General features: G+C 31.5%; 1 protein-coding gene across 3 annotated transcripts in view; it reads right to left on the bottom strand.

Annotated features, from left to right (window-relative positions):
• The window catches only part of LOC118182818 (synaptogenesis protein syg-2-like), a 437413-nt gene that overhangs the window by 360757 nt on the left and 49850 nt on the right, over positions 1–26806 (bottom strand). For 2 of the 3 annotated variants that reach the window (XM_035352207.2, XM_035352204.2), the window contains exon 1: positions 4829–5011. The exons of the other annotated variant lie outside the window; for it this stretch is intronic. In XM_035352207.2, coding sequence (XP_035208098.1) covers positions 4829–4871 — 43 coding nt within the window. In that variant the 5' untranslated portion in view covers positions 4872–5011. Of the gene's footprint in view, positions 1–4828; positions 5012–26806 lie in introns of those variants that run through there. 3 annotated transcript variants of the gene reach the window in all.

The following is a 26806-nucleotide window of genomic DNA, read 5'->3' as shown; positions in this document are numbered from 1 at the left end:
CTGCTTTAGAACACGAAACACTACAAAAATCTAATTCATATGCAAGGAAACATTATTATAGTTTCCAGCATATTTTAACAGTAGTGTAATTCTTCATTATAAATAAATAACATATGTTCATATTTGCAGCAATAATTTTGTACATTCTTCAGGTTATTTTGAAGCAAGAGATGAGAAAACTGTGCAATGCCCTCGCCAGGACTCGAACCTGGACCTCTCGAATACGCGCTGAGTTTGCTACCGTTACACCCCAAAGCCATGCTGGAAGGAAGGAAAAAGTACCTTATAATTTGACTGAATAATTTGAAATTTGAATACCATGCTAGTTCTTATCATCTCCATTGTCTAAATTAAATACCCATCGTTCAAAAGACAAGCATCACCTGAAGTGTTATCAGATAAAATAAATACTACAACAACAGAATAACTTGACCCCCCTGCAATCACGTTTTAGCTAATATATATTATAGAATGTTCAGGAATTCAGAAGCTAAGAACAATTGAAACGGAACTGCGCTTTTGCTTGGGATTGAACGCAAGATCTCTAAATAACCGATGGTTTACTAACCATTGTGGAAGCAGAAGAGCATGTGAAAAGGATATCTTAATTAATGACATGCAGTTTTGTACCTCGGCTAATACATAAACGCTTTTATTTAGATCGCTTTTCTTTCTATGTAAGTATGGATAGTTACTATGGATGTCAACGTATTTTTAAGTAACCATGGATGTTAACACATCTGAGCCATCAAATACTTAATAAGTAAAGTAAAATTAATTTCAATTCAACGTTCAGGTCACAGACACTGTTCATGTTAACTACTTTATTATTTTCCTTTACGTAGTCCTCCAAAGAGAATATTCCTCCTAAATTAAATAGCTATCCGGTGCTTTCATGCAATTAAGTATCTTAACTCTTCTATAATGGGACACTTCTATTAAAGCAGCCACCGTTAAACACTATAAATAGCCGTCGATATATCAAATTTCTTTCAAATAAGGCATTCGTAAAATCTGTCTAGCTAATCGCTAGGGTGGGTTGTAGCAGCATTTTTCTGCAATGCGTTTGCGAAAGAAGTATGATGCTGGGCGTAGAAATCATCAAGAAGAAGTTATGCCGAATTATATAAATTTCAACATTAGAAAAATATTTTTAGCTAAATTAATGGTAAATTAAAATTAATGGTAACTATTCTTAATAATTATAAATAATGTTTTCGACATTTATAGATACGTGAAGGCAGTGAAGAGAAACTCCTCCACATGTGCCGTGTCAATGAACGGAAATTGCCTCAATACAAAAATTTTTAAATAAAACATTAAGGAAACAAGCATCAGCAATTATTAAAAAATTGTACTCTGATTTTAAGAAACGTATTCCGTGCATAAGTTTTCAGCTAAAAATATTTTGTGATTTCTATTGGAGCTTAAGAATATTTTTTTTATTTAATTCTGATATTGAAGAAAATCAGTGATATTTAATATAAAAAATATAATATGCTGTTCTTTCTAGTTACGTTGGAAATTTCATCAAAACCGGTATTATGCTTGAAAAACAACTTCACTGCTTTTATAGTCAAGAAACCATTTTTAACTAATTAGTCGTTCTTGTAACATATTTCCTTTGCAAGTATGTGGGTTATCTTTAAATACGTTACGAAATTTGTTTAAAGCATATCATTATTAAATTAATTATAATGTTTTATTAGATTAAATATCAACATCTTTATGGCAACTTAGTTGCAAAATAATCCATTTTTAAATAAGAATGCATAAAATAAACTTTCCGTTAGTCTGTATGTGTTCAATCGCGTTTGATAATAAAGCAGTTATATTAAATTTCCTTTTGTAAAATCTCTTTTTAGCTGGCAATATTTCAATCAAGATTTTTTTTCCGCAAATCCAAGACCCGTTGCGAATTCTAAGAAAATGTACCTCGAGGATCGTACGCTCCAGAATGCAAGATTAAATAGGAACATTATTAGTTACAGTTTTAAAAGATCTCTATTCAAAGATTGGTTGTTATCTTTGGCGTGGTTTTGCATCAAATCAGCAACTGAAGTAAAAAAAGGGGGAAAAGAAAAAAAAAAGAAATGAGATGAGGTGGAAGTTACGGCTACTTTCATTTAACTTGATACTTAATAAATATTTATATTCAACAAATGAACGCATTCTCTTAATGACTAAAAGCTATAAATGCTATTTTGTACGCACTCTCAGGTTAAGCAGGCATAATCGATTAAAGGCCAGTTAAGTTTGTACCATGCTGGTTAATCGTCTAGTCTACTGTATCAGACAAAAAAGGAAAGAATATACTCATACAAAAAACACTTATAGATATTCGTGGCGTATCTACATCATAAATATCTAGTCCTTTAATTATGTCTTGATGCATATGTATGCATCATAGACATCATATTTATGCATCATAGACACACAGTCATTAAAAACATACTAATTAATAATAATAATAATAGTAATAATTAAAAACAATTATTTCTTTACAGTCTACTATGACTTCTGAGAAAACAAATAACAGGTATATTTAAGTTGTTAAACGAATGCGGAAGTACTACCTGTGTAGAATCTGTTATGTTTTACAGGCAACGCAAAAAATCAGCTTTGCCCTCAATGTGATTAGAACTCCGTACGTGAGTGAACTCTGCTAGGCGGACGTACTTCTATTTGCATCACGAAAGCACACAGCGGGGCAGGTGAAAATTCCTTACCCTTTCCTCCCTTTAAAAGACAACGAGGGTAAGGCGGAGACACAGCTGTCAAATAAATATGGTGACGAATTTGTGTCCGAATTTTTGGTCGGGTGCAACTTGTACAGCTATTTAGAACCTGAGACGCAGGAGACATGGAAAATCAGCTTTGCCCTCGTTTAGATTCGAACTCCCGATTGCCAGCCGGACCTGCTACCACTTACTCCCTGAAAAAATGCAGAAGAAAAGGTAAAAAGTCCTTAAATTGAAGCAAACAAAATCAACTCAGTGCTTCTTTGAGTACCGTGGCTACTTCTACTTTGTATTTCTTATCTTCAAGAGCGTTTGTTGAATCAGAATAGCGTCAGATATTTTCCATTCGTAAGCGAAAATTGTAATACATCTATCCTTCTACGTAATCTTTAATTCAATAACTTTTACACTTGCCTTATATATATATATATATATCATATGCGGGGAACTAAGATTCCAATTGCATTGTAAACGCAAGTATGAACAGTAACCTCACAACAGTCTCGCAATTATAGTAACTTCCAAAATATGAACTGGACATTGGAACGATAAAGCAGAAAATACAAGTAGAATGTGCTTGTAGTTAAGTGTAATTTACATAAGTAGTGCATATATTTAATCATATAATAACGCAAGCATAATTTTAATATTAAAGAAGTACCTTGAGATTAATTTACTTGCTAATCAGCTATCTATTAATATTTTACATTCTAGCTACTGTTTTGTCATCATTTTATTTTCTTTCAAAACTTTCATCCAGACGGGGGAAAATGCATTTGTTTGCAATTATAACTGACAGTTTACGAATTTAGACTATAAGTAATACACAGGCATAAGCATCTTTAAGTATGCTGAAATAAATTCCAAACTAAAAGCTTAAAAAGAGAAAATAAAAATTGCAATAAGTATCCTTTTTTATTAACATTATAAATTTCAGCATAAATTTTTAGCTGGTTCATTAAAACAAACATTTTAATCATAAAAGCACTTTCGTTCGAAATATAAAGTATGAAAGCCTAAAACTGAAATTACAAATTTCTTTAATGCCTCCTGTACTCATTTGCGAATAAAATGTACCTAACAATCTGTTGAGAGGTTAACTCCATGTTTGCTAATGTTGACTTACATAAGTGCAAGTATTCTTATTAAAGATCTACATGAATATGTGCAATTTATATATTGATAATTATACTCGCAATGCATACGTAACCAAATTTTACATTAATTACTTTGTAAACGTAATTCATAACTATTCTTCAAAGCTTTGTATAATTTAGTGCATTCTTAAAAGTTTAATACTTTATTAAAAACACTTTTTTTATTAAAAACACTTTTTTTTATTAAAAACACTTTTAAAGTTTAATACTTTATTAAAAACACTTTTAATAAAAGTTCATAATAATAGCAAAAACGTATAATAATATTTTCTAAATGTATAGTAAGCTACCTTAATTTAAATAGAAATCAGCATTTGTTAGTATCTTAATTAATTTCTTCAATATACAAAACATTATTTTGACTTTTAGTTATAACTTATAGTTATTGTACTAAAATATATTTTTGCCAACTGTAAAAAAAACTTTATTTCAATTATGCCATTTGACTTTCAAAATGGTGATCTGAAAACAATATTTTAGATGTTTTAAATATTTGATGAGCAATGTATCAAGGTTAACTATTCGAGCGAAACAAAATTCTTCATATATGAAGGGGGAATGTAAACTTTATGCTAAAGTATCAAATTTCACTAGGATAAACTGTTTTAATATTTTTGCTTCAACATTAGCAATTTTTTAAATATTAATAAAGTAACTTTTTTAAGAATATTAAGTTTTATGAAATCTTACTCAAAGAAAGATACTAAATACAAGCGATAAATATCTTAATTCATTTGACGAATAATTTGTTCTTTCTACTTATGATGGCATCAAGAATGATGATACATTTTATATACTCTTGAAATTTAAAAAAAAAAAACAAAAAAAGGCATTCCTTCGCGAGAAAAAAATTCATAAAGCTGGAAAATTTAATGCGATTTTTACTCTACTTTCATAAAGTGAAATTTTCAACAATTAAATAAAACTTACCTCCAAAATACGCAGTTAGAGACAGAAAACTTAAGAAAATCATATTCCAGACACTACTCTCTATAGCACCCTCTTCCGAAGTTTTTGAAGTTAATCCACATTCAGAAGTGTGAGTTTCAAGAGCGTAAATGCCGCCTGAAACGCAGCTTCACGGCAGCTCTGGCGTGCTGTTTCAAAGTTGAAATCTCAGTGGCCTGAATCGGTAGAAAGCGGGAAATTCTGGTTGCGCGCGTTTCCTTACAGCGCCCTCTCATGGTAGCTTTGTTAATAAAAAAGATCAATGTCTAAGATGAAGCGCTATGTTTCATATTATTATTAAGAAGTAAAGCTAAACGCAGGCAATATTTTAATACCCTCTTTCCTATTACATATATTGAAAATTTTCATCCAGATATTAGAAAATATTCTTTAGGAAAACTTACTCCTTTTCACTTAAGCATTATATAATATAATCTACAAATAGAAGCAAAAGCCTAAGTACAAAATTAAGGCAATTACTGAGCTATGCTTTACTTAATATATATTCTATTTTAATAATATTCAATATGTATTCAGAACTGGAAATGAATTGCTGCAAGTAATGTTTCCTATACAAACTTTTGTTCGAAAATTACCGCATTTAATTTAGCACATCAGGCCGGATGCTTTAAGACTTCTTCATGGGTAGTATAATTCTTATCGTATATGTATAGCATAGGTACAGATAGAACCTAGGCCAGCACTTCTGTAGTACCACATGAGATTCAGGTAGTGATACACCTCGTTAACTTTTACGCTTCCGCTCCAATTTTGTGAAAGAAACCCTGAGGTGTCACAGAGTATTCCACTTCTGTTCTTCTACCATTAACTTCTCGAGAGGACTTTCAAGTATATTTTGAGTGCTCTTTTACCCCACAGATATTATTCACTTACAGACATCCATGCCTTCTCCTGAAATCGAGTCCAGGCCTATAGGTAGTGCAGTCAGCGTTACTAACCACTATATCGGCTAGGCGGCGGCAGATGTATAGATTACTAGTTTTTATGTATTGTATAATTCTAACTAAAAAGTTATAGAAAGTAAACAGGCCTTGAATCATAGTATGGTTAACAAGATTGGCTCTAAGAGTTTTACCAGCTGCTTGTCAGTGATGGATTTGTGAAACGAAGGTTCCTCTCTCCTGAACGTTAGGAGAAATACATCTTCAGAAGCAAGGTCTATTTATTTTTTTTAATTAGTTACAATTTCGGGTTCTCTTGAAACACAGGATCTTCCTAATTGCGATTTTCGCAATTGCGTAAATTCGGCACTGTTCCTTATTAGTTAGGTATACGTTAATTGTGCAGTTTTGGTCAATTTTCCAAACGTGTGCAACTTCAGTTCGTCAATAATTTTCAGAGGAAACAAAGGTGTATAAAGAGAAAAAATAACCCTTTTCATAATTTTCTTTAAATTAATAATAGTATTCAAGAAAAGCTAATAATATAGGGTGCGGCAGCGTTCATAGTAGGATATTAAAAACACACCTTAAGGCAGTAACTGTAATTTATTTATTACCTTCTTATGTCAATTAATAGTTAAAGGTATGCCATTTACTAATGTGTAAGTCATTGTCCATTGCGTGGATTACTTTTTGAATATGATGCCCCCCTTTGCACAACAGATTCATCTAGGCGGCGTTGGAAGTTTGCCATAACTCGGGGTAACGTAATCCCTGGGACATTGCCGACGGCAGTTCGGATGCGATCCTTCAACTCAGAAATGGTGGCACAACGTGTTCGGAAAACTTCTTGCTTCAGGTGCCCCCAAAGTCTGCACATGAAAGATCAGGTGAGCGAGGCGGCTAGGAAATGTCACCAAAACGGGAAATTATTCTACCTGGAAATGTCTGTCGCAATGGTCCGTCCATCTAGAATTTTCCCATAACGTCTCAAGTTGAAATGTTGCCGAAATAGACGCTGGGTAGCAATAACAGAGTAGTTATTCTTGAAATAACTTTCAACAGCAAAGGCACGATACTGTGCACTCCAACGATCCATATCACTGTCACACTCGAAATGGCAGCTCATTAGTACACGAATACGGCACGAGCTGGCGCGCATTCATGCAGTACGTCATTGTGCTACGCAAGTCAAATTACGCTACGAACGCTGCCGCATCCTGTATATTAGTACAATTTGGAGGCTCCTTTGGTTTTTGACAGAAATTTATTCGAGGTCCACTGGAACGAAAAAAACGTTTTCTTAAGTAAATCAAAGTAATGAAGTCAGAGCTATTCACGAAACATTATGCATGTGTAATAATAATTAGTAAACTTCAATTTTACCGTAAAACTAATTTTAAATTTCTTACAACGAGTAAATTATATGCGTCCTAAATTAACAGAATATTTTATTTATAGGTTTCAGCGGGTGGAAATTTTATAAACAGTGACTTATATACAGTGCTATATACTTCCACTGCGAAAGAAATCTTCTAGAAACACTCTCTCTTAAAACTTTTGTATCTTTTATGCAGTATTCGAGTAGGAAAGAATAACTCATTTAGTTAGTTATATTTATAAAATTTTCCAGTCTGTATCTTTCATCTTTGCTTATAAGATAAGTTTCTGGTCCAAAGTGCATCTATGTTTTGCCCCAAAATATTCCGCTCCACTTTGAACCTTAGGAAACGACGCGTGAAAACAAAATTGAGAGAGTGATACTAGTGTTACTTAGAAATAATTTTACACAAACTTCTTTTCAGTGGTAATACATATGGCAGAATGGACTAGGCAGACTTTTCTGAAAATTCTATATATTTATCCGTAGATAAGTTGTTTACAGTATATGAAAGATTTTACACCAAGATGACCCTGAATTTTTTGTAGATGTTTTACGAAACGTTAATGAATAAGAAAACTAAATAGCACGATATAACACGGTCAGATATAACACATCATTACACATACGAACTTCATTTGTTTTCTAAAACAAATTTCTAATATAAAATAAAATAAATTAAGTGATCTAAATACAATAACTTATAGTAAAACCAACTAAATATGTTTAGTTTTATTGGAAAAAAATAATTTTCAATTATATCTCCGTGTGAGATCCTTTAGTGATCTATCAGATCTTCAGTGAGTTACTCTATTGTATTTGCTTTCAGATGCTTTCATATGAATACTTGGGAGTACAACAATTCTATGTGAGGACTGTACCTGGGGACCAACGGTATAGAGCTGGTTTCCTTCGTGCTAATACCTGTATACTAATATATAAATAGTATAATAACTAATAACTTTTAGTCTCTACTCATTTTAACTAGCTTACTATGGTAAATGGTTATTTTTAGGTGAATTACAGCCTACAATGTACTTCGAATTTTATTACAAAAAATGAAACAGTACTAAATAATATCCTCTGAAACAGAGTTTCTTAAACTGTGTTCCACGGAATCCAAAGGTTCCTTGGACATTACTTACATGCCTTTTTTCATAACATTCAAGAATGTAACTTACAAAAAGCAATAAAACTAAATGCCTCTACGAAGTTAAAAAATCAGAAGAAGAACTAACCTTTGTTTGCACTTACTAATTTGGATAGTCCGTGCAAATGTGATACCTGACGTCGCAAGTTGAGACGTTCCCATCAGGATAATTATTGGTATTTTACTGCAGTTGCCCAGGGGAATCATCCGGAATCAGTGATTCCGCGACTTATTTCTTTATTGATCGCTACATTGGGAATCTCACAGACCTGGAAATGCAGGGAAATCTCCTATATTTGAATATAAAAGGGTGCTTCGAGTAACTTGACATAATAATTGCTTGTCTATGTGTAAAATATAAACTGATTGAAGGTTTTTGCTTATTAATAAACTTCATTGTATCATATAATATCATATGACTCATATTCTTCTATAAGATTGGAAGTAAAAAACACAGCATCTCGGAGGTCATAATGTGAATTATAAGCAAGTCTAACCAATGACAATAGACAAGCATTTGTTTTTCGCCGATTACACACACAGAGATACAAAGAAGAATCAAATTTGCGGCTACATTCTATCACGCGCACTTTCCAAATTAAATATTATCCTATCACGTGACCCGCAATAGTTGCTAAGGTTCGCTTATTGAATCACTGTTATTTATAAAGCAACATATGATCCAAAAGATGGAGACGACTTGTTGTATTCTGTCTTTGAAGTCTTAACACCTAGAAATTCTGTTAATAGTTTGTTTATGTTTTATATACCGTAGTTAACAATATTATCAGTCTAAGTAACCATTTAAACTATTTGCGTTTAAAAGACAGCTGTCACCGCGTTTTTTTATTAAAATCGTTTTCGATACTTTGTATCAGGTTGGAGAGATGGCTTACAAAAGGCTCTGTATTAAAGCATTTTACTGATTCTAAAGGATTCTGCTTGATTCTTCTACTTCAGACGCAATGATTAGCTCTTAGACTAAAGATAAGGATGGTAACAATGAGAGTGATACAAATGCAATCTCTCCAAAAGCAGTTAAGCCACTTAATCCAACTATAAGTAATAAACTCAGAGCAGTTCTTAAAAAGATTAGGAAGAACAATGAAAGTTATGTGTCTTAAAGATTCATGAATGACAATCCTCATATGCAGCAAAGTTTTCGCAAATAGCTCTATGGCTCCAGCTAAATTGCATTATCATTTGGAATCGCCTCATGGCGAGTTAAAAGAAAAATAATTAATTCTTCATTCTAAAGTGTGATGATCCCTTAAAATTAAAAAGGTTGATTATTCAAACTAGAAAAGCTGCAAATGAAAATGCAACTGAGGCTTCTCAGTTAGTCAGCTGTCAGGTAGTTCAGTGTGCTGAAGCTTACTCAGTTGAGGAAAATCTCATGACGCTTTTTTATTAAACGTTATGACACTGCTCTTGATGAGGTTTTCAAAACCATTAACTACATAAAAGCGTAGCCTATAAATAATTGTTCATTCAAACTACTATGTGAAAACAGAGGAAGTGTACATATTTTTTTTATTATTTACGTACTGAAGTCAGATCCCATCTCGAGGAAAGTTACTAACCCATGTTTCTGAACTAAGAAACGAGGAAACATCTAATATTTTACAGAAACTGGCTTTTTAAAATTGCTTATTCAAGTGAAACTTTTACAAAGATCAATGAACTTAATTTACTCTTCAGAGCAAACAAGTAAATGTATTTACGCTCACGAAAATATTCTTTCTTTCAAGAAAGAGCTGGAATTTTGGACAGTTTGTGCGAGCTTCAAAACCTTTGATTATTTCTCAACAATAAACGATTTTTCTGAAGAGGAAGGAGTTGAAATGGGAAGAGATTTATTGAAGAAATTATTCAGCACCTGAAAGGTTTCAATGAAACTTTTAACCAGTACTTTCCAAATGGATAGCGGTTAAATATCAAAATGAATTGTGCATTAAAAACCCATTTATTGCCAATGTACGATCTTTGATCATGTCAGTAAATGAATGCAAAACTTTTATTGAAGTGACATGTGTTTAACGTTGCAAGAAAAATTTAAATTAATGCCATTAGTAGAATTCTACTAATGGCATTAATTTAAAATTTTAAAGATGGACATCTCCAATCGTCAGAAACGACCATGTTGGTACTTTAACAATTTGCGGTACTTATATATGTATTTGCGAAGCTCACATATATGTATTTTCGAAACGGGATTCTCAGCTTATGTATTAGAAAAATACCACAACAGGCTTGATGCCGAAACTGACTCGCAAATTTTAGTATATATGCAATAGTAAAAAGCAGTACCATTCATCTCATTAAAATTTAAATGTCCTGTTTTAATACGTTATTTTATAATTTTGGGGTTAATTGTGAAATTACTTTTTCAGGCAAAATAAATTTTATTTGAAATATAATTGTCATTTTTGTTGCAAATGATCCACTTATAAAATGTTGCATTAAAACCATACTATTGAAGCAAGCCAGGAGTTCCACGATAAAATGGACATTAAATAGAGTTCCACTTATCGAAAAGATTACAAAACGCTGCTCTAGAATATTTCGATATCACAGATCTTGTAGATAGTAATAATTCTGAATAATTTCCTCTGAGATTTGACACATTCGAGAGTTAAGGAACAAATTAAAAATTTCAATAATTAATACTCCAAACTGAATATTAATGAGTTCTCACTGCAGTAAAAAAATAGCATATTTTAACTTAAGTGTTTTAGTTAGGCTTGGTGTTAATATTAGTCCTTTAAAGCAAGTTATCACTTTGGGTGAGGGGAAATTTCGATCTTTGCTACAGCTAAGTGCACTGCTAAGATGAGCACTGATCCCAATCAACACAAGGCATAGTAAAGAAGTCTCAAAATGGTCCTATAGGTTGCAAAGAGGTCGTAGTAACTTTTACGGCGTCTTTACCGCGTAGCAAAAACGCAAAAGATCTGCCGCCGCATTTTGGCAATTTGTCGACGTCGATGAAACGTCGTGAAACAACCGCTTTCAGACAGGGTTATCAAAATTCAATTTGTAATTTTCCTTTAATTAATTTCAGTTTCAATTTTATATTAATAAATATATTAATATAAAACAGCAGCATCTAGACTAAGAATATAAATACTATTTTAATAATATCAAGTGTTAAATTTGGTTAATACTAAAAAGAACATGCAAAATTATTAATTAAAATTTATAAAAAATCGATTAATATTTAAAAGTTTTGCTTTTATATATCTCAAAGCATAGTGTTTAAAAATAAAATAATGTAGTATAAATTATTGTTAATTTATGCATTTTAAATATTTTAAAAATTGGCATTTTTTAAATAAAAATAAAATATGAAATTTATTTTCTGTAAATCAAAATTTATTTTATTATTAATTTATAGATGGGCGCAAAATTTAATAACATACGTAAATTTAATACTTTGTTAATAAATATTCTGTTAAAAAGTAAACATAATGTTATATATCCTCTACAGCTTCATAAATTTATCTTGTTAAAGGTCGCAAAAGGGGTGGGATTAGTGGGGTACCTTTCGTGAAGTACTTTCCGAGAATTTTCGAAAATATTTTGATGCTAATTTGCTTTGCAAATGTAAAAAGGAGGGGAATAAATTAATGAAGTCTTAAATAAATCAAGAATTATAAGAATGAAATTCGTAGTATCACTTAAGAATGCTTAATAATATTCATTTTGCTTCATTTTTTCGAAGAAAAACTAACCTACAATTTTAGAAAAAATTCCACGCCAGTGGAAAATTTTTCTCTAAATTTCGCAGGAACGCTAATTATTTCATTCCTCGGATGGACATCTTTTAAAGGAATGTTCGCATTAGTCTAAAAGCTATATTAGTAATCTCAGATTACTATGCGTAACTAGATGTTTATCATTTATTTAAATTAACAGCGTTTTAACTAAGGGACTTAGTTAAGATTTTAACTGCATTTTGCCTTAAGATTTTAACTTATTATCCTGCTTTTGCGTATAAGATTTAAGAAAGCTGATAGAGAAGTAAGTGCTTGAAGATGATATTAATCTTTGAACTTCAGAGATGTTTTAAATAAATTAATGTTTTAATTAATGTTTATAAATTAAATGTTCTCTAAACTGTGCCCAAGTATAGAGAAGCAAGAGTGTGTAGAGACGGAAAGTATCAAGGTCACTCCTGAGAAATCACTAGCATTTTAGAGCCAATCAGGAGAATTGAAGCAAACTTTAAAATCTGAAATTTATATAGCCTGTAGCAAACAGTCCGTAGTTAACCATTTTTCTGCGAAAAAGGTAATTAAACATTTTTAATATTGTATAAAAACCAATTATTCAACATCCTTGTACGTGTTTTATTCTGTGCTACAGTAAACTTTATGTATTACCGTATTCTTGTATTTATCGGTGGGCTGTGTGATATTACGTAATTGCGATGTTATTGAGTAAACGTTCCTACCGAGGCTTGATTTCAAACATAGTTAGTTGTTTTATGTTTAGAAGGTAGAATTATCGCTTACGTAATTTAATAGATCCAAACGTGATCAAAATCAACAATTCTACATTTTACAGTACATTTTACTACTTTACCCAAATGCAACTGTGTGCTGTGATATTAGGAAGATTTATTTTATTTCTAAGTAAATAGATATAAATATCTCAGTAACCCAAATTTGCAAAAACATTTAGTGATACTAATATTCAATAAATTTACATTTTTATTAATTACTTTTTTTTTTGTTGGATGCGCATCCAATTTTGCAAAACAAATATAGTTTCATACATTTCGTTTCTGCCTAGATAGTTAATCAAACAAATATCAAGTACTTATAAAATTTTAAAAAGATATTTGAGTATACACGGAACATGTTTAATATACATTGGATGGCAAAAATACAGTTACTTCAAGTTTAGTACATATAAACGCATTACTATTTCCTTTTCATGACTTGCATGTTCTTAAATTTGAAAGGAAATTTATAGCTATGTAAGATTCTGACCTGTGTACTTTTAACTTACACTTAAATTTGAAGATTCTTAAGAACTGGTAAGCGAATAATCGCTTGAGTTCGTGAGACAGCAAATAAAATTTGGGAAGGGTTCACAGAACTCCTTCTTGGAGTTTTACAATAAAGCCTTCCCTCGGGCTTGAACTCAAAAACTAAGAATTTTAACTAATCTTAACTAAAACGATATAGCCGAAGCTATCAATATTATAACAGAGTTGGCCCCTTAATGCTAAATAACGGCGAAGGTATCAAGGGCCTACAGTACGGCCGAGCATCATAACAGCTTAAGAGAAATTACTCTAAAAAGGCGGACGCGCGCTAGCCAGAACTCTCTAACAAAGTCAGTAGAACTTCACAGTTAAGTACTTCTCCTCATTTGCATTCAAACGCGATTCTAAAAATGCGTTCTGGCCGGAAGTTGTAAGCTTGAAATTAAGAAAAGATAGGGCAGTAACTTTAACTCAAAATGTAACTGTTAGATAAATTAATATAATCCTTACAGCTATATATGTGTTTCAAAACGCTCATCACGCTATTATGGGTTTTGTTACTGAGATATAATTATCTCAGTAACCTAAATTTCCAAAACCATTTAGTGATGAAACTGATAACTGACTCAAAAATTTTTTAAATTGTACCTGGATTGCATTTTAAATATTTCTTTTAGGTGATTTAGTTAGAAATTTATACTCTAAGTACTTTCTAGGTCTGTAAAATCTGCTATTTAACTTTATAAAGTGTCATATTATTAGCCTTTTAAGTATATTAAAACAAAAGGTGTTTTAAGTCCTGTTATAAGCTGTTATAAGTTACCAAAATACACCTTCAATGCATCTCTTTTTAAACATTTGAAAAAAACTAATAACGCTGATGTTTCTCATTTTAAGTGCTATCTGCTAATGCACTTAAAAATTTCATTATTTTATCATGTGATATTTATTACACATTTCGTTGTTTGAGAAGATAATGGAATTAGGTACAATTAATATTGTCAAGAGAATTTCCTAAATTTCAAATTTTGAACACAGCGTATGTTAATGTGGGTTTCATTAGCAGTATGTGATAAATGTGAATTCTAGTTTCACTGTTTATAAATAAAATCAAATTAATTATTCAGAAAAAAAATATCGAAACATGATGCTGAAGATTTTGTAAATCAGTTCATAAGTAGGTAGCCATAACCACATATTTACTGGTTGTTTTTCTAAATTTTATTTAGAATTTGCAGATTTAATTTCATATGCTAATTACATTAACTGATAAGATTTATCAAAATTTATGGTAATACTTGGTTTGAAAAATTTGATTACAAGACTTTTTATTAGGGAATTTTCATATAGATTTTGAATGATATATAGTTTACAGAAAATCACATTGGACTACTGTAAAGTTTATGATAATATTTAGTGTTGCTATTCGCATTGGAAAGGAATTTTCATTTATATATTTTCATAATATTTCTAGTATAATACATTTAGAAAAGTGTCTACAAAGGAGGAAAACAGAACTGTAAAAGCCTTTTCGCTTGTTATTTAAAACTGTTATTTATACAGTGCGAGATGCGAATATAAGGTACAAACATTGCGATTAATTCGAATATTTTGATTTATCAAAATACAATTTGCCATTAAAAAATTCTTTCAAATCTTGAAAATGATAAAAATTGACAGTTTGTGTAATAGTCCCATCCCAGCAGATAATTAAAATAATAAATGTAGACAATTAAAAAAATGTGAGAAAAGATTAAGGTAAGGCGGGGAATTTGAATAAAAGTTAAAATGTAGTATTAGTAAAATTAAAAGTATTTAAAACTCAAAACTTTAACATATGTATTAATTTACGAAATTTTTATTTCGTAATAGACTGTTGACGGGAACAGGGCTCATTGGAGATCCATTTTCTAAACTCATTAAGGCTTTCTATAAGCAAATATAATAAGAATCAGTAAAAAAATTAATTTAAAAACTGACAGTTTTCAGATTTCATATTACGCCGAGGTGGGCATTTTTCTCATTTACAGACATATACACATTTCGAGAACATTTGAGCTAACGCCACTTAAAATATTTAAAAACTGCATATCTTTAGAATTTCCGATAGAGGGTCTCTCGCGCTGAACATAAAAATGTTTTATTCCCTGTGTTGCCACTGCTTGCTTTGAAATCATTGAGGTTTTTAATAAAAAATTCGTTAAAGGTTTACAAAATATGAAATAGACATTAAAACAAATTCGAAATTCTAAAATTGAGCTTCCAGGTGCTCATATTCGGGTCAAGGGCTACGTTATTCAAAATTTGATGGCTCTAAGTGCCGTTGTTTTTTCACAATGCGAGAAACATGTATACATTCATGCAGATTCTTCATTATTTAATTTCTTTAAATATAATACATGGCGATAATATTTGTTGGCAACAATTTGATAAGTGATTCAGACTTCCAAAGCAAAATCATTGAAAAATCAAAAATTGATTCAAAACAAAATCCCGTTTTGAGACTAATAGCCTTTTTGCCTAACGCCATTTGGTCTAATAAGCAGTTTATTACAACGATGCTTATGTTATTTAGCAGTTTATGTTGTATACTAAAGAACTGAACAAATTTCTAGCTTTTATTCAAGGTCATTATTTTATTAACGATTTTATCTAATTAACATTTTTAAAATATGGAATTTTATGTTAAATAAATATACAGTTTATTCAGATGAACCAAAAAACAAGGAAGTAGATACAAGTTTAAAGACACACATGTAGAATATAATACAAAGAAAAATTAAAATTTCGTCTATACACGAATAAAATGCATGTATGTCCAACAAAAATAAACATACATTGGTGTTATTTTGCACTGCAGTGACTTAATGTTTTAGCATGTCTGCATTAATCTAAGAGAAAAACATCTCATTTTTATACGTATATATTAATTTATTAAACTCTTTCTTCTTTAATGTAGTAAATCGTTCAAACTAGGTAACAGATCTTATCACAAGAGATCTCTTTTCTATGCTCACTGTTTTAAAAATATTTTCATTAGAGCTGTAAACAATTATTCAAGGATGTTTAGACATTTTTAGAAGTTGCATATAAGACCTGAATAAATTTGTAGTTTCTACTCAGTTTTATTAAACTACATTTATCTAATAAATTATTTATTAAAATATACAATTTTAGACGAACATTCCTGAAAATTAGTTAGTAGACCATTTTCAGGATCAGAAAGCAAGAAAAGGATCTTCCGGAGGTAAAAATGCAATCAGTTTGAAAATTAATTGACACATATTTATTAAGTATAATGTTTTAGTTAAATCGGAGTTGTATTTGCAAAAAAACGTAGTAGTAACGCAGCAAAAAAGATAAATTTCGAATACAACAAGGCGTCACTAAAAGATCTCAATATGACGTCGTTACAATCTAACATCCTACGTTTTGGAGAGAAGAATGTGGTAGGTAAAGGCGCGAAAGCAAAATTTTTGCGTAAAAGAAAATTTAGACGACGTTCGCAAAAGCGTGGAATTTTGTGGACATCTGGACTTCTTAAAGACGACATAATGCAACATAATAAGTGACAATATTGCTACGTCATTACGACATCGTCGTGCTACTTGGGAAATTAAAGATTCTTAAATTTTAGTACGTTCAAGGCGTGATGTCAACTATGTGGTATTTTCCTAGTTACTGACTGCTGTATTATTAAGTCTATTTTGTATCTTGTACTATTTTATATTTTGATCTCTTAAATGCTAACAAAATTTGAATAGTTCAGGAATAACGTTGAGTTTGAAAAGATAGCTCAAATAAAAATATTTACCTAAATTTAGAGGGCTTGCGAAGTAAATGATTTGTTTTTGTAAAACTGCTTTGAAAGGTATGTGTTTTGTTTCAGACCTGATACCTGAATATATTAAACGCAACAAGAATGTTTCTACTAGTTCATCTACCGTAATTATAGAGTATTTATGCATTTACCTCATCAAGGAAATTTGGAAGCAAAGACATCAACCAAAAAACTGCAGATTGTTTTGCTCTACAGAAATGGTAATTTCTGGGAAAGTGCTTTAGTTGAATTTTCATTCGACTACAAGCAGCGTTAAGCAGATGTTGCGATCATGCTATGAGATTCAAATTATGGACATAACTTTCAGAATAAAACTAACGAGCACTAGATGTTTAAAATCTCAGAATGTATGCTTGAATGCTGTGAATCCTTACATCTGGCAGCATAACGAAAATGTTAATTAACAGAAGCGAACCATGGCAAATCACTACGGAATATTAAGATGAACTTCACGCTATTGGCTTCGAAGACTCCAATGATAATTTTCTCCTGTCTCTCTCTTAGTAGCGTGTGATTAAATATTCATTGGAAATTCCATCAATGAGCTCATCTAAAGCACTAAGTCTCTTCTATACTATACGAAATCGAGGCCTCAACATCAATAAAATCTGTTTAAAGTACTTCGTGAGCAGGCCGATGAAAATTGATCCCGGTCTATCGAATCAGTGGATGTTTCTTCTTTCTGATTAAATATTTCCAGATCTCTTACGCAAAACCTGATCTAAATCTTATAAAAGAGATGCCATCATTGTTGTTTTGTGCTAATGGTTCATCAGTGTTCTCTCCTCGGTAAAGGGTCGTATTAATACTTAATAAGGGAACTACAGCAATACATTAAAAACAATTTTAATTTATTAAGCGATCATGCATATTACACAGCTATAGCAAATCATTGTCAATCGAATGAATTAATAAATGCGCCTTTTAATAAATTGTAACTTATAGAGACCATTAGGCATTTCATTTTGGAAATGGTCATTCTCCTACACTAGGGAGGAAGAGAACCAATCACGAAATCCTGGTGGTGATGAATTCGTTTCTGATTCAGATGTCACTTGCAAAGTCGTCAGGTTTGTTTCAGAGTAAGAGACGTGAAAAAGCGCAGTCCTTTTTCGAACTTTTGTCTCGAAATCATATACTCATGAACTTTCCCGACTGCTAGCCGAAAGTATTTCCTAATTACACCACGAAGGCACGCGGTAGGGAGAAAAAAAAACTTACATACTATTATATGAAACAAACATGCGTTATATTCTATAAGGGAAATAAATACAATGGAGTGTTTAGTAATAAGCATGAAGATAAGCCTTTATCACAGTTTTTACCTTGCAAATACTACATCACATCATTGGTACACATTTAGTCATTGATCTGCTGGCACATGTTTGAGTATTTTTAAATTCTGAAAGCTTCAGTAAAATTAAATTTACTGTATCGTTCTCCTGAAATAGCCGAATTATGTGTCAATGGAACCGATCAATAATCCTTCCGCTTTTTCCAAGAAATTTCCAAAATATTAACTCATTATTTCGACAGCTACTTTTCGGGTTTAAAATGTATCAAAATACTTTTTCCCTCTTTATTCTTTGAAAGATGAATTTTTCATCTTAGAAATAAAAAAGGAAAAGAACCTTATAAAATATGTGTGTAAGAGTTTTTATTAAGGAAATTTAGAAATCCAAATATCTCGCTACATATATATATATATTCTTTCTGCTGAAGCCTTACATAAATTTGCAAAACGTTTGGAAAGCGAAATGCATCATAATAATATGTTATTTAAGGTACAAGAATCAACAAGCTTATTTCATTCACATTTATTAATTTATTTCTGAACATACCGCAGTCCTGTTTTGTGCCATTAGATGCAAATACTATATTAAAATGGAAGATATAGTAAATATAAATTTTATACCTGATTACTTTTGTTGTTGTTTCTGAGTTCCAATAATTAGATCATTTTCGCTTCGAAGAAAATCAATGTTTGATTAAAATATAATTTTACCTCTATACTAATTTCATTACAAATTTCTGAAATTTATGTGCTATTGACATGTGTAAGTTTTCCTACCTGTTTGTTCCTGAAGTTAGCACAGCCATATTTATCGCACTGTTTAGCAAAAAGCTCGAAACTGTAAAGATGTAATTAAAAGTGTCTTCTGATGTTACTGCATTTGCTAGCATTAAAAATAATTAATAACAGTGGGCATTTTTAGAATAATTTTGGTATAAATTTTAGAAACGCGAATGTTTGAAATAAAATTTTCAGTTAACAGCTTATTATTTGAAATGAGAAACATCATCAGCTACTTTTAAATTTATTTTTCGTTCAAAATGTTGCACGTAAATAAGCGTTCAACAGAAGGATATCTTTTTGCGCTTACGGAAGAGAAATATTAATTTTCCATAATTCAAAATGTTTTGAAATGCATGTTATTAAATTTTCTAATTAAAAAATAAGCAACTTTGTTAATCGGAAAAGGAAAAACCGTCAATCATTACTCTACATTGAAAGAAAACTCCAAATGAATACCCGAAAAAGGTGCGTACTGGTTCTAATGTTTATAAAGTTAAACCATCTCCACCGACTCCGAAATAAATGTTCTTTACATACTTCTGTAGCAACAATAAATAAAATAATAAGCCAAGCTTTACAACTTAAAGAAGCTAAAAATTATAATGTTCACTAGCTTTTGTAGAGGCATGTGGCTCAACACAGATCAATTCGTAGAACACTGAATGAAAGCTATTTAGCCGGAGGTTAATTAACAGCAATGCATTTTGATTCTTTATGAATCATGTGCTTACCTAAATGACTGCAATAAAAAAAAGTTTTATTTATAATCGAAAACGAAGAGAAAGAATGTACAAACCCAGTTCTGTCAATCTGTCAGTACAAAGTAAATTTGAGTAAGTACGGGGTTTTTCTTGACCTTGAAACAAAAATCTGTTACATATATGCAAGATAAGAAATATGAAAGCAAACTTATAAATTTAATTGGCTGTAACCTCTTTTATCTTTTATTTAATTTAGGGACTTCTTCTCTCTCTCTCAAAAATAGCTCTATAAGTCTAAACTGCGTCATTCAAATTAATCATGCGATCTTACGTAACTCTTAATGCAGATACATCTTGCCCAATCAAAATAATTGTAAACCAAAACTTTTTGACTCCCCCCCTTCTTCCTCTACATTACTACTGCAATACTCTTTCCCTTTCGCTTACGCTTTCATCCTGATAAGACGCTGTTGCAATTATCTATGTGCTACTATGATCGCTTCTGTCTCCATAGTATCAAAATTGTAAATGTTCTGAAAATAGTCACGATTGGAGTGCTAAGTGAATTGTGGTCACAGATGTGAATTTAAATAAATATGGAATTTAATCCAGCTCGACGCCTTCTTCTTCAAAATGGATGGATGCTCTAAGCATCAAGTATCTACGCTAAACAACATTGCTACGCTTTTACATCTCAATGGTCTTACATCGATGCTTCCAAAATTGTACTTTTATTACATATATATATCACAGACTGGTGTAAAAAATTGAGAACTTTGGCTCATGAATAAATAAGACGGTGGATTAAATGAAAACGATACGTGTTCTGATATCTGTGATGACATAATAAAAATTATAGATAATGCTTGAGATTAAGTCCCATTTGTATAAATGAAATTTCGTATTGAAGCTCAAATATTCAATAAGAAATTTCCAATTATGATCGATTATTTATTAAACAAAGTGGGGCATTATATTATGCGGTCAGAAAAGTGGCGGAGCAAAATTCGTAATATGTACACTGCTTTTAGTCTATTCGAAAGAATAAACTCTAGAATAAAATTTTCACACTGACATACATAGGCATCACGTTAATATCAGAATGGATTTCTGGCAATGGATTAGTGACTCATGTTTACAACATTGAATTAGATACGCGTTTTGTTTACGTAGGTTTATTCTGACTATTATCTAAATATTATGAATATTTTATGGAGCTTTAGTCAGTATAGAGAGGATCCAGTACGCAGTTGGACCTATCTGCGAGTTCTCTGGTATTGTTATATTCTAATTACATCTGCTTGCTCGGCTGCGGTTAGGACATGCATAACATGCGGTTCTTGGTTAGACTTGCATAAAGGTTAATAAAATGTGCAGCGCTGCTTATAGCAACAGGTGCTATTCTCGCATTTAGGGAAGATAGAATTTCAGGTAGAAAACATAATTTTCCCGAATATCACATTACATACTTGATACTTCGCTGTTCGGTAGTATCATCCTCCAAAATATTGTTCTATAATCTGAAACAGAAATAGAATCATATATTAAGCTGATTAAGAAATGTTTCCTTTACCGTTTGGAACATTTTTACGTTAAACATACTAAAGTTATCTATTTGTAACGTTTTGGTGCTTATTATTTTTAATTGCACTGGCATATAAAATTATGAATTATAGCTTATTTTTTTAATGTCTATGGTAATCATCTAAAGGTAGACAGTAAATAAAAGGTTACGTGACTGATGAAAATAATGTACAATTATTAACCCATAAATATACTAAACACTTATAGGAGAATCAACAGTTGTTGTTGTTGTTCCAAGGAGTGAAACCCTCGGCAGGTAATATAACTTAACAACAATAACTCAACAGTTAATATAACTGTATAAATGCACCGGAAAGAGATAAGTTTCACAATATTTTTTTTCATTTATTTAAAACACCCTTCCAGGAAAAGTCGAAGTTATTTTAAAAACATTTCTTTCACCTTTCTCTCAAAAATTCAGTTAGCAATTCTTTCAAGTTCGATTTGCTTCCTTCCCTAAGAATTTGACACAAATTATTTTTTACGGTGCTTCGAAATGCTATCGTACCAAGGATCCATGCATCACACGGCCTTCAAACGTATCATATTGCACACGGTCTTGCAAAAATATAAAAAATGCTACTTTTTTTGGCAGAATTGTAGTTTATAAGACCATTTATTTAATGTTGTTTGCAAATATACTTCACTGTCTTTTAATAAAAGAAATCAATCACCATATAAATTACATGACAAGAATCATAATCAGCTGTGTTTAGTACACTAACCTTGTAATGTTCCAACCTATAATTTACAGATAAATGTGTGGAACTTTGAGAACTGGTAAGTGAATAATCGCTTTAGTTCCGTAGACAGAGAACAGATACTCAGGAAAGATTAATTACCCCTTATGGCTCAAAATAATGTTCACAGACGGTCCTCTCTCAGGACATACAGAAACGCCTCTACATGGGCTTGAACTCAAGAATGCTAAGAAATAAAACTTAGCTAAAGAGATATAGCCGAAGCTATCACAATTCTACAGGAGTTGGCTTAACGCTAACTAAACGGTGAAACTATCAAGGGCCTGAAATACGGAAATAGCTTAGTGAAAATAGAAATAGCTTAGAAAGAGCGCTGGTCAGAAACTCTGGCTAAGTCAGTAACTTCAACTTTAAATACTTGCTCTTCCTTCATTTACATTTAACCGCGATACTGAAAACACGTTCTGGCAAGAAATTGTAAGCTGAAATAAAGAAAGATAGGAAAGTGGCTTTAACTAAAAATTAACTGTTAAAAACTTAGGATAAACCTTACAACCTCTTTCGTATTTTTATTTGATTTTCCCTCTTTTTAATACAGCTGAAATAAAAATTCCGTAATTTTAAAATCGAAATAAAAAAGTTGTAAGCATATTAATTAAGTTTTCAAAAAGTTGCCTTTTTCGCTACAGTATTTGGTTAGCAAAAAAGAAATCACTTTTGCAACGCAAAATGTTGTACTATTCCCAGATAGCCTGGATGCACATTTTGTTTGATGATATGTCAGCTCTGAATTGCAAAATGAAATTAATTAATATAAATGCGTGCGAGACTCTGTATTTTGGGTTAATGTAAATATATTTATTGTAGCGCTGGCCTCGATATCGGACTTATAGTCAGTGGTGAACAGCAGCTTACATTAATCAGTTCAGAAAATACGTACTTCATTTTTGCATATAATGTATTTATTTGTAACAAATACAAAAGATACAAATAGAAGTAAATGAAGCATACGACAAAAGCCAAATTAAGAGTTCTATAAAACTAACGAATGGGCTTAAAATAAGTTTACAACTGCACAAAATTACTAGTTTTTCCAATTAATGCTGCCGTACTACAATAACTACTCTTTGCACCCAAATGAACTTGATATTTATTATCCTCCCACTTGTATTAACAATCAAACTTGCCACAAATGAAAGTATTTCATGCATTACAGTACTAATTTTATTTTGTAAAAGAGGAAGAGAAAAACGTGTGTGTGGCGTGGACGCACACAGCTGATCAATATTTATTAATCTTTAATAATTTTTGACAATGTGTTTAGCCAAAACATTGAGTATAGTGAACGTTTTGACTGATTTCATGCGGTGATGTATTTTGCTAACTTCGCTGTTCATTGTTGCGCCAAAGTTTGAGTTATGTTGCAATATAAAACAATATATACATTGTTATTGAATTATGTAATAAATAAATAAGATTAAATAAAGGCGGATAATAATTTATTCACCGCTTAATCTTACTTATTTATTTGTTACTTAATTCGTTTAATCTTATCACCAAGTCTCAGAATGCGTATGTAACTTTTAAAGGTGGATTTATTCTTTACTTTTTAGCCCTCTCGTTCTCATTTCCACCCAATTCGTATCGTAATCAGTATTATACGTTCACTTATTCGATTTGTTAGAGAATCGGGAGCTTCCTAGTTTGATATAGTCATCATGCAAACAGTGTTAATTAAAATATGTTGCTTATTTCTCTTAAACTGTAAACACTTTAAAGCTAGGAAATGACCCGCACTTGGAATGAATTATTAGCGTTAATAATAAAAACTTAAACTAGAAGCTGAATTTAAGACTATATCCGTAACACACAATGCTGTCACCAAAAGCCTGGTTTTCAGCATTTGTAATTAAGTATCGGCTAAGCTCTAGAATGCAATTAGAAAGTTAGAAACTGGTACGAGCTTATTCGTTGGAATGTTATATCACAGTCTCTAACTCTCAGTCAAATATTAACTGTATAAAGTGACGGAAAATGTATCCTAAGCGTGGTCATATCATAAGTGTTTTATCCGCTAATCGATGAAATGAAGAACTTATCAGCTACTCAGAATTTTGTGTCTTATTTCTTTTAGAACTAGACTGTTACGTTATTAACCTGCATGCACATTTGAAACAGCAGACAAGGTTATTCTACGTAGCGTTTCTCGTAACTCACAACAAAATTTGCATTTCAATAGAAATGCAAGTGCGCTTATGCGATAGAAAAATAATATGTTTACCGAAGTAATTTTTAGTGGTACGGTATTTTTCTATTGCTTTATTGAAAGTATGAAATTATTTTTAAAAATTAAAATAACTTCTTTTTTTACGATAGTTTCATACACCCACCCTGCTTTTAAAGATATGAAATCTAACTGCATAAAATAGTAGAAAGTTAACATGATTCTGATATAGTCACGCACTAACGTCCAAAACAGATAAAAACTTTTAGAAAATGTGTGTGTTTATGTTTAGTTACGTATTATTTCAAAGTTTTCAATGAAAATTACCATAGTAAAGAATATTTCACTCACAAGTAATGCCAATTATTGCAATTAAGTATCATTATCATATCAAACATTATATGCAAAGAAACAAAAGGAATTACAGATTTCTGAAGAGAATCGTTTCTGAAGAGAATTCAGAGCTAATTAGTAGGAGAGATATAACCCGAAATGGATGTAATAAGGTGAGTAAAATGACACCCTTCGCTACCAGAATCGATAGTAAATCACATTATTTAATTGTTTGTTTGTCAGTGAGCTGGTCGCTGTATGTTATTCGTTTTTTTTTTCCCCAAAGTCGTTAAGTAATCTATGTGACTTGTTTAAAAGACGAGCAAAGTAAAAAGAGTTGATCGGTTACTTACAAAGAAGTGCAAATTAATTACTTTACATGACGAAGGCAACACTTAGACGAAATTATAAAAGATATGGGTAAAAAGAGAAATTTCTAAATTGTGGAATAATTATCAATAAATTTATGCAACTGAAAATCAAGTAGGGAAAGATCAAAAACGGAACGCTTTAACAGAAGAATTAAAACACTGCGCGTGAATGGCAGAAGTAAATTATCTGAAGCAATTAAAAATTATTTAGAAGTATGCGCAATAAACGTAAATGCCAAGGTTCTTCGGCACAAACTTCAAAATTTCGGGTTAAATGCAAGAATTCCAGAGAAAAGGCAATGTTCGCCTTTTAGACAAAGAAAGAGAAGATTAGAATGGCTGTAAAGCATATCATTTGATAAGATGAACATATCAGCAATGTTGTCTGTAGTGACTCAAGCATACCATCCATACTTTAAATGATGAAATGATACTCGTACACGTTAGAAAAAGAGAAATTGCTGCCAAACTGTAAAGCGCGTATTATGAAGCATTCATTTAGGCTTACGATATGAGAGTGTATGTCAGAAAAAGATGCAGAAAGAATCTGTGTCATAAATAGTACTTTAAAAAGCAGAAAATACACCAGTGTTTCATAAAGGTTAGCAAGTGATATTTCAGCAGGACCCCTTGTCATGCTTCTATTTATCGCATCGTCGTGTTTCTGCGAGGCTTAAAACGTGGTTTCAAGGCCAGGCAATGCTGTGACTTAAACCAAACTGAAATCCTTGGGGTCTATTAAAAATGCTTGTTAGTAAGAAGCAGCCACAGCATTAAACATAAATAAAAGGGGTTATTATAAAATTATAGTACCATTTTGTTATTCTAAATGACAAAAATCGGTTGTTCGCTTGTAAGGTGTCTTATATCAATTAACCAGTTATTACGATTTCTCTTTTCCTTGTTCCCCACCAGAATGCAAGTTAGTGTATTAAAGCTAAGTGTTTTGAATCTTTAGGGTGAGAGATATTCACCAGCTCTGCTTAAAACTGTTATTTCAGCTTTAGCATTCTCACTAGCCGATGCTTACAATTGCGCACTGCTAAAATACTTTGAGCTAGCTTATTCTATTGTATGTGAAAACTTAGACTAAGTTATCAGCATCTAAATTTAATTACCTCTTATTATTTAATTTGAGAAGTAACAAGAAGCAGTTTTGCCTGTAGCACGAATCGTGCCTTTATGTTCAATTTAGACCAAAATAAAAAAGGTTATTTTAAATCTTCTTCAGAATTTTGTGTGTTTTCAATGCTTAAGACGTAGCGATAATTCGTTATCTTGTCTAGCAAGGTCCGTCTAGTCTTTATGTCTAGCTTCCGGTTCCTACAATAACCCCAAACACTTAAAATTTATGTGATACATATATATGTAGGTATGTATGCTATATGGGTTGTAATTGTAACATGTATAGGTTGAAGCAATACCAGTACCTGTGGATTCCTCTAACTATATATTAGGTATAGCGGGACCTTGCTAAGTGTTAAGCTTTCGCCCCAATTTTGAGGGAGAATAGACAGACATTTTATGCTTATCACACAGACACTGTACGCTTGCAAACATTCATGCCTTCTTCGAGATTCGAACCTGGGTAAATCGGTTAGGAAGTTAGCGTCACTAATCACTATATCTGCTGAACGTCTTATAATTGCAAAAAAAAATGCTTCCTAACAAAGTACTAGCTGGAATGTTGTCGTGGTTT

The sequence above is a fragment of the Stegodyphus dumicola genome, chromosome X2 (assembly GCF_044657685.1).
Source record: "Stegodyphus dumicola isolate Sdum_Otavi_A_Nest chromosome X2, ASM4465768v1".
Lineage (NCBI taxonomy): Eukaryota > Metazoa > Arthropoda > Arachnida > Araneae > Eresidae > Stegodyphus > Stegodyphus dumicola.
This window is presented reverse-complemented; position numbering and strand designations above follow the sequence as displayed.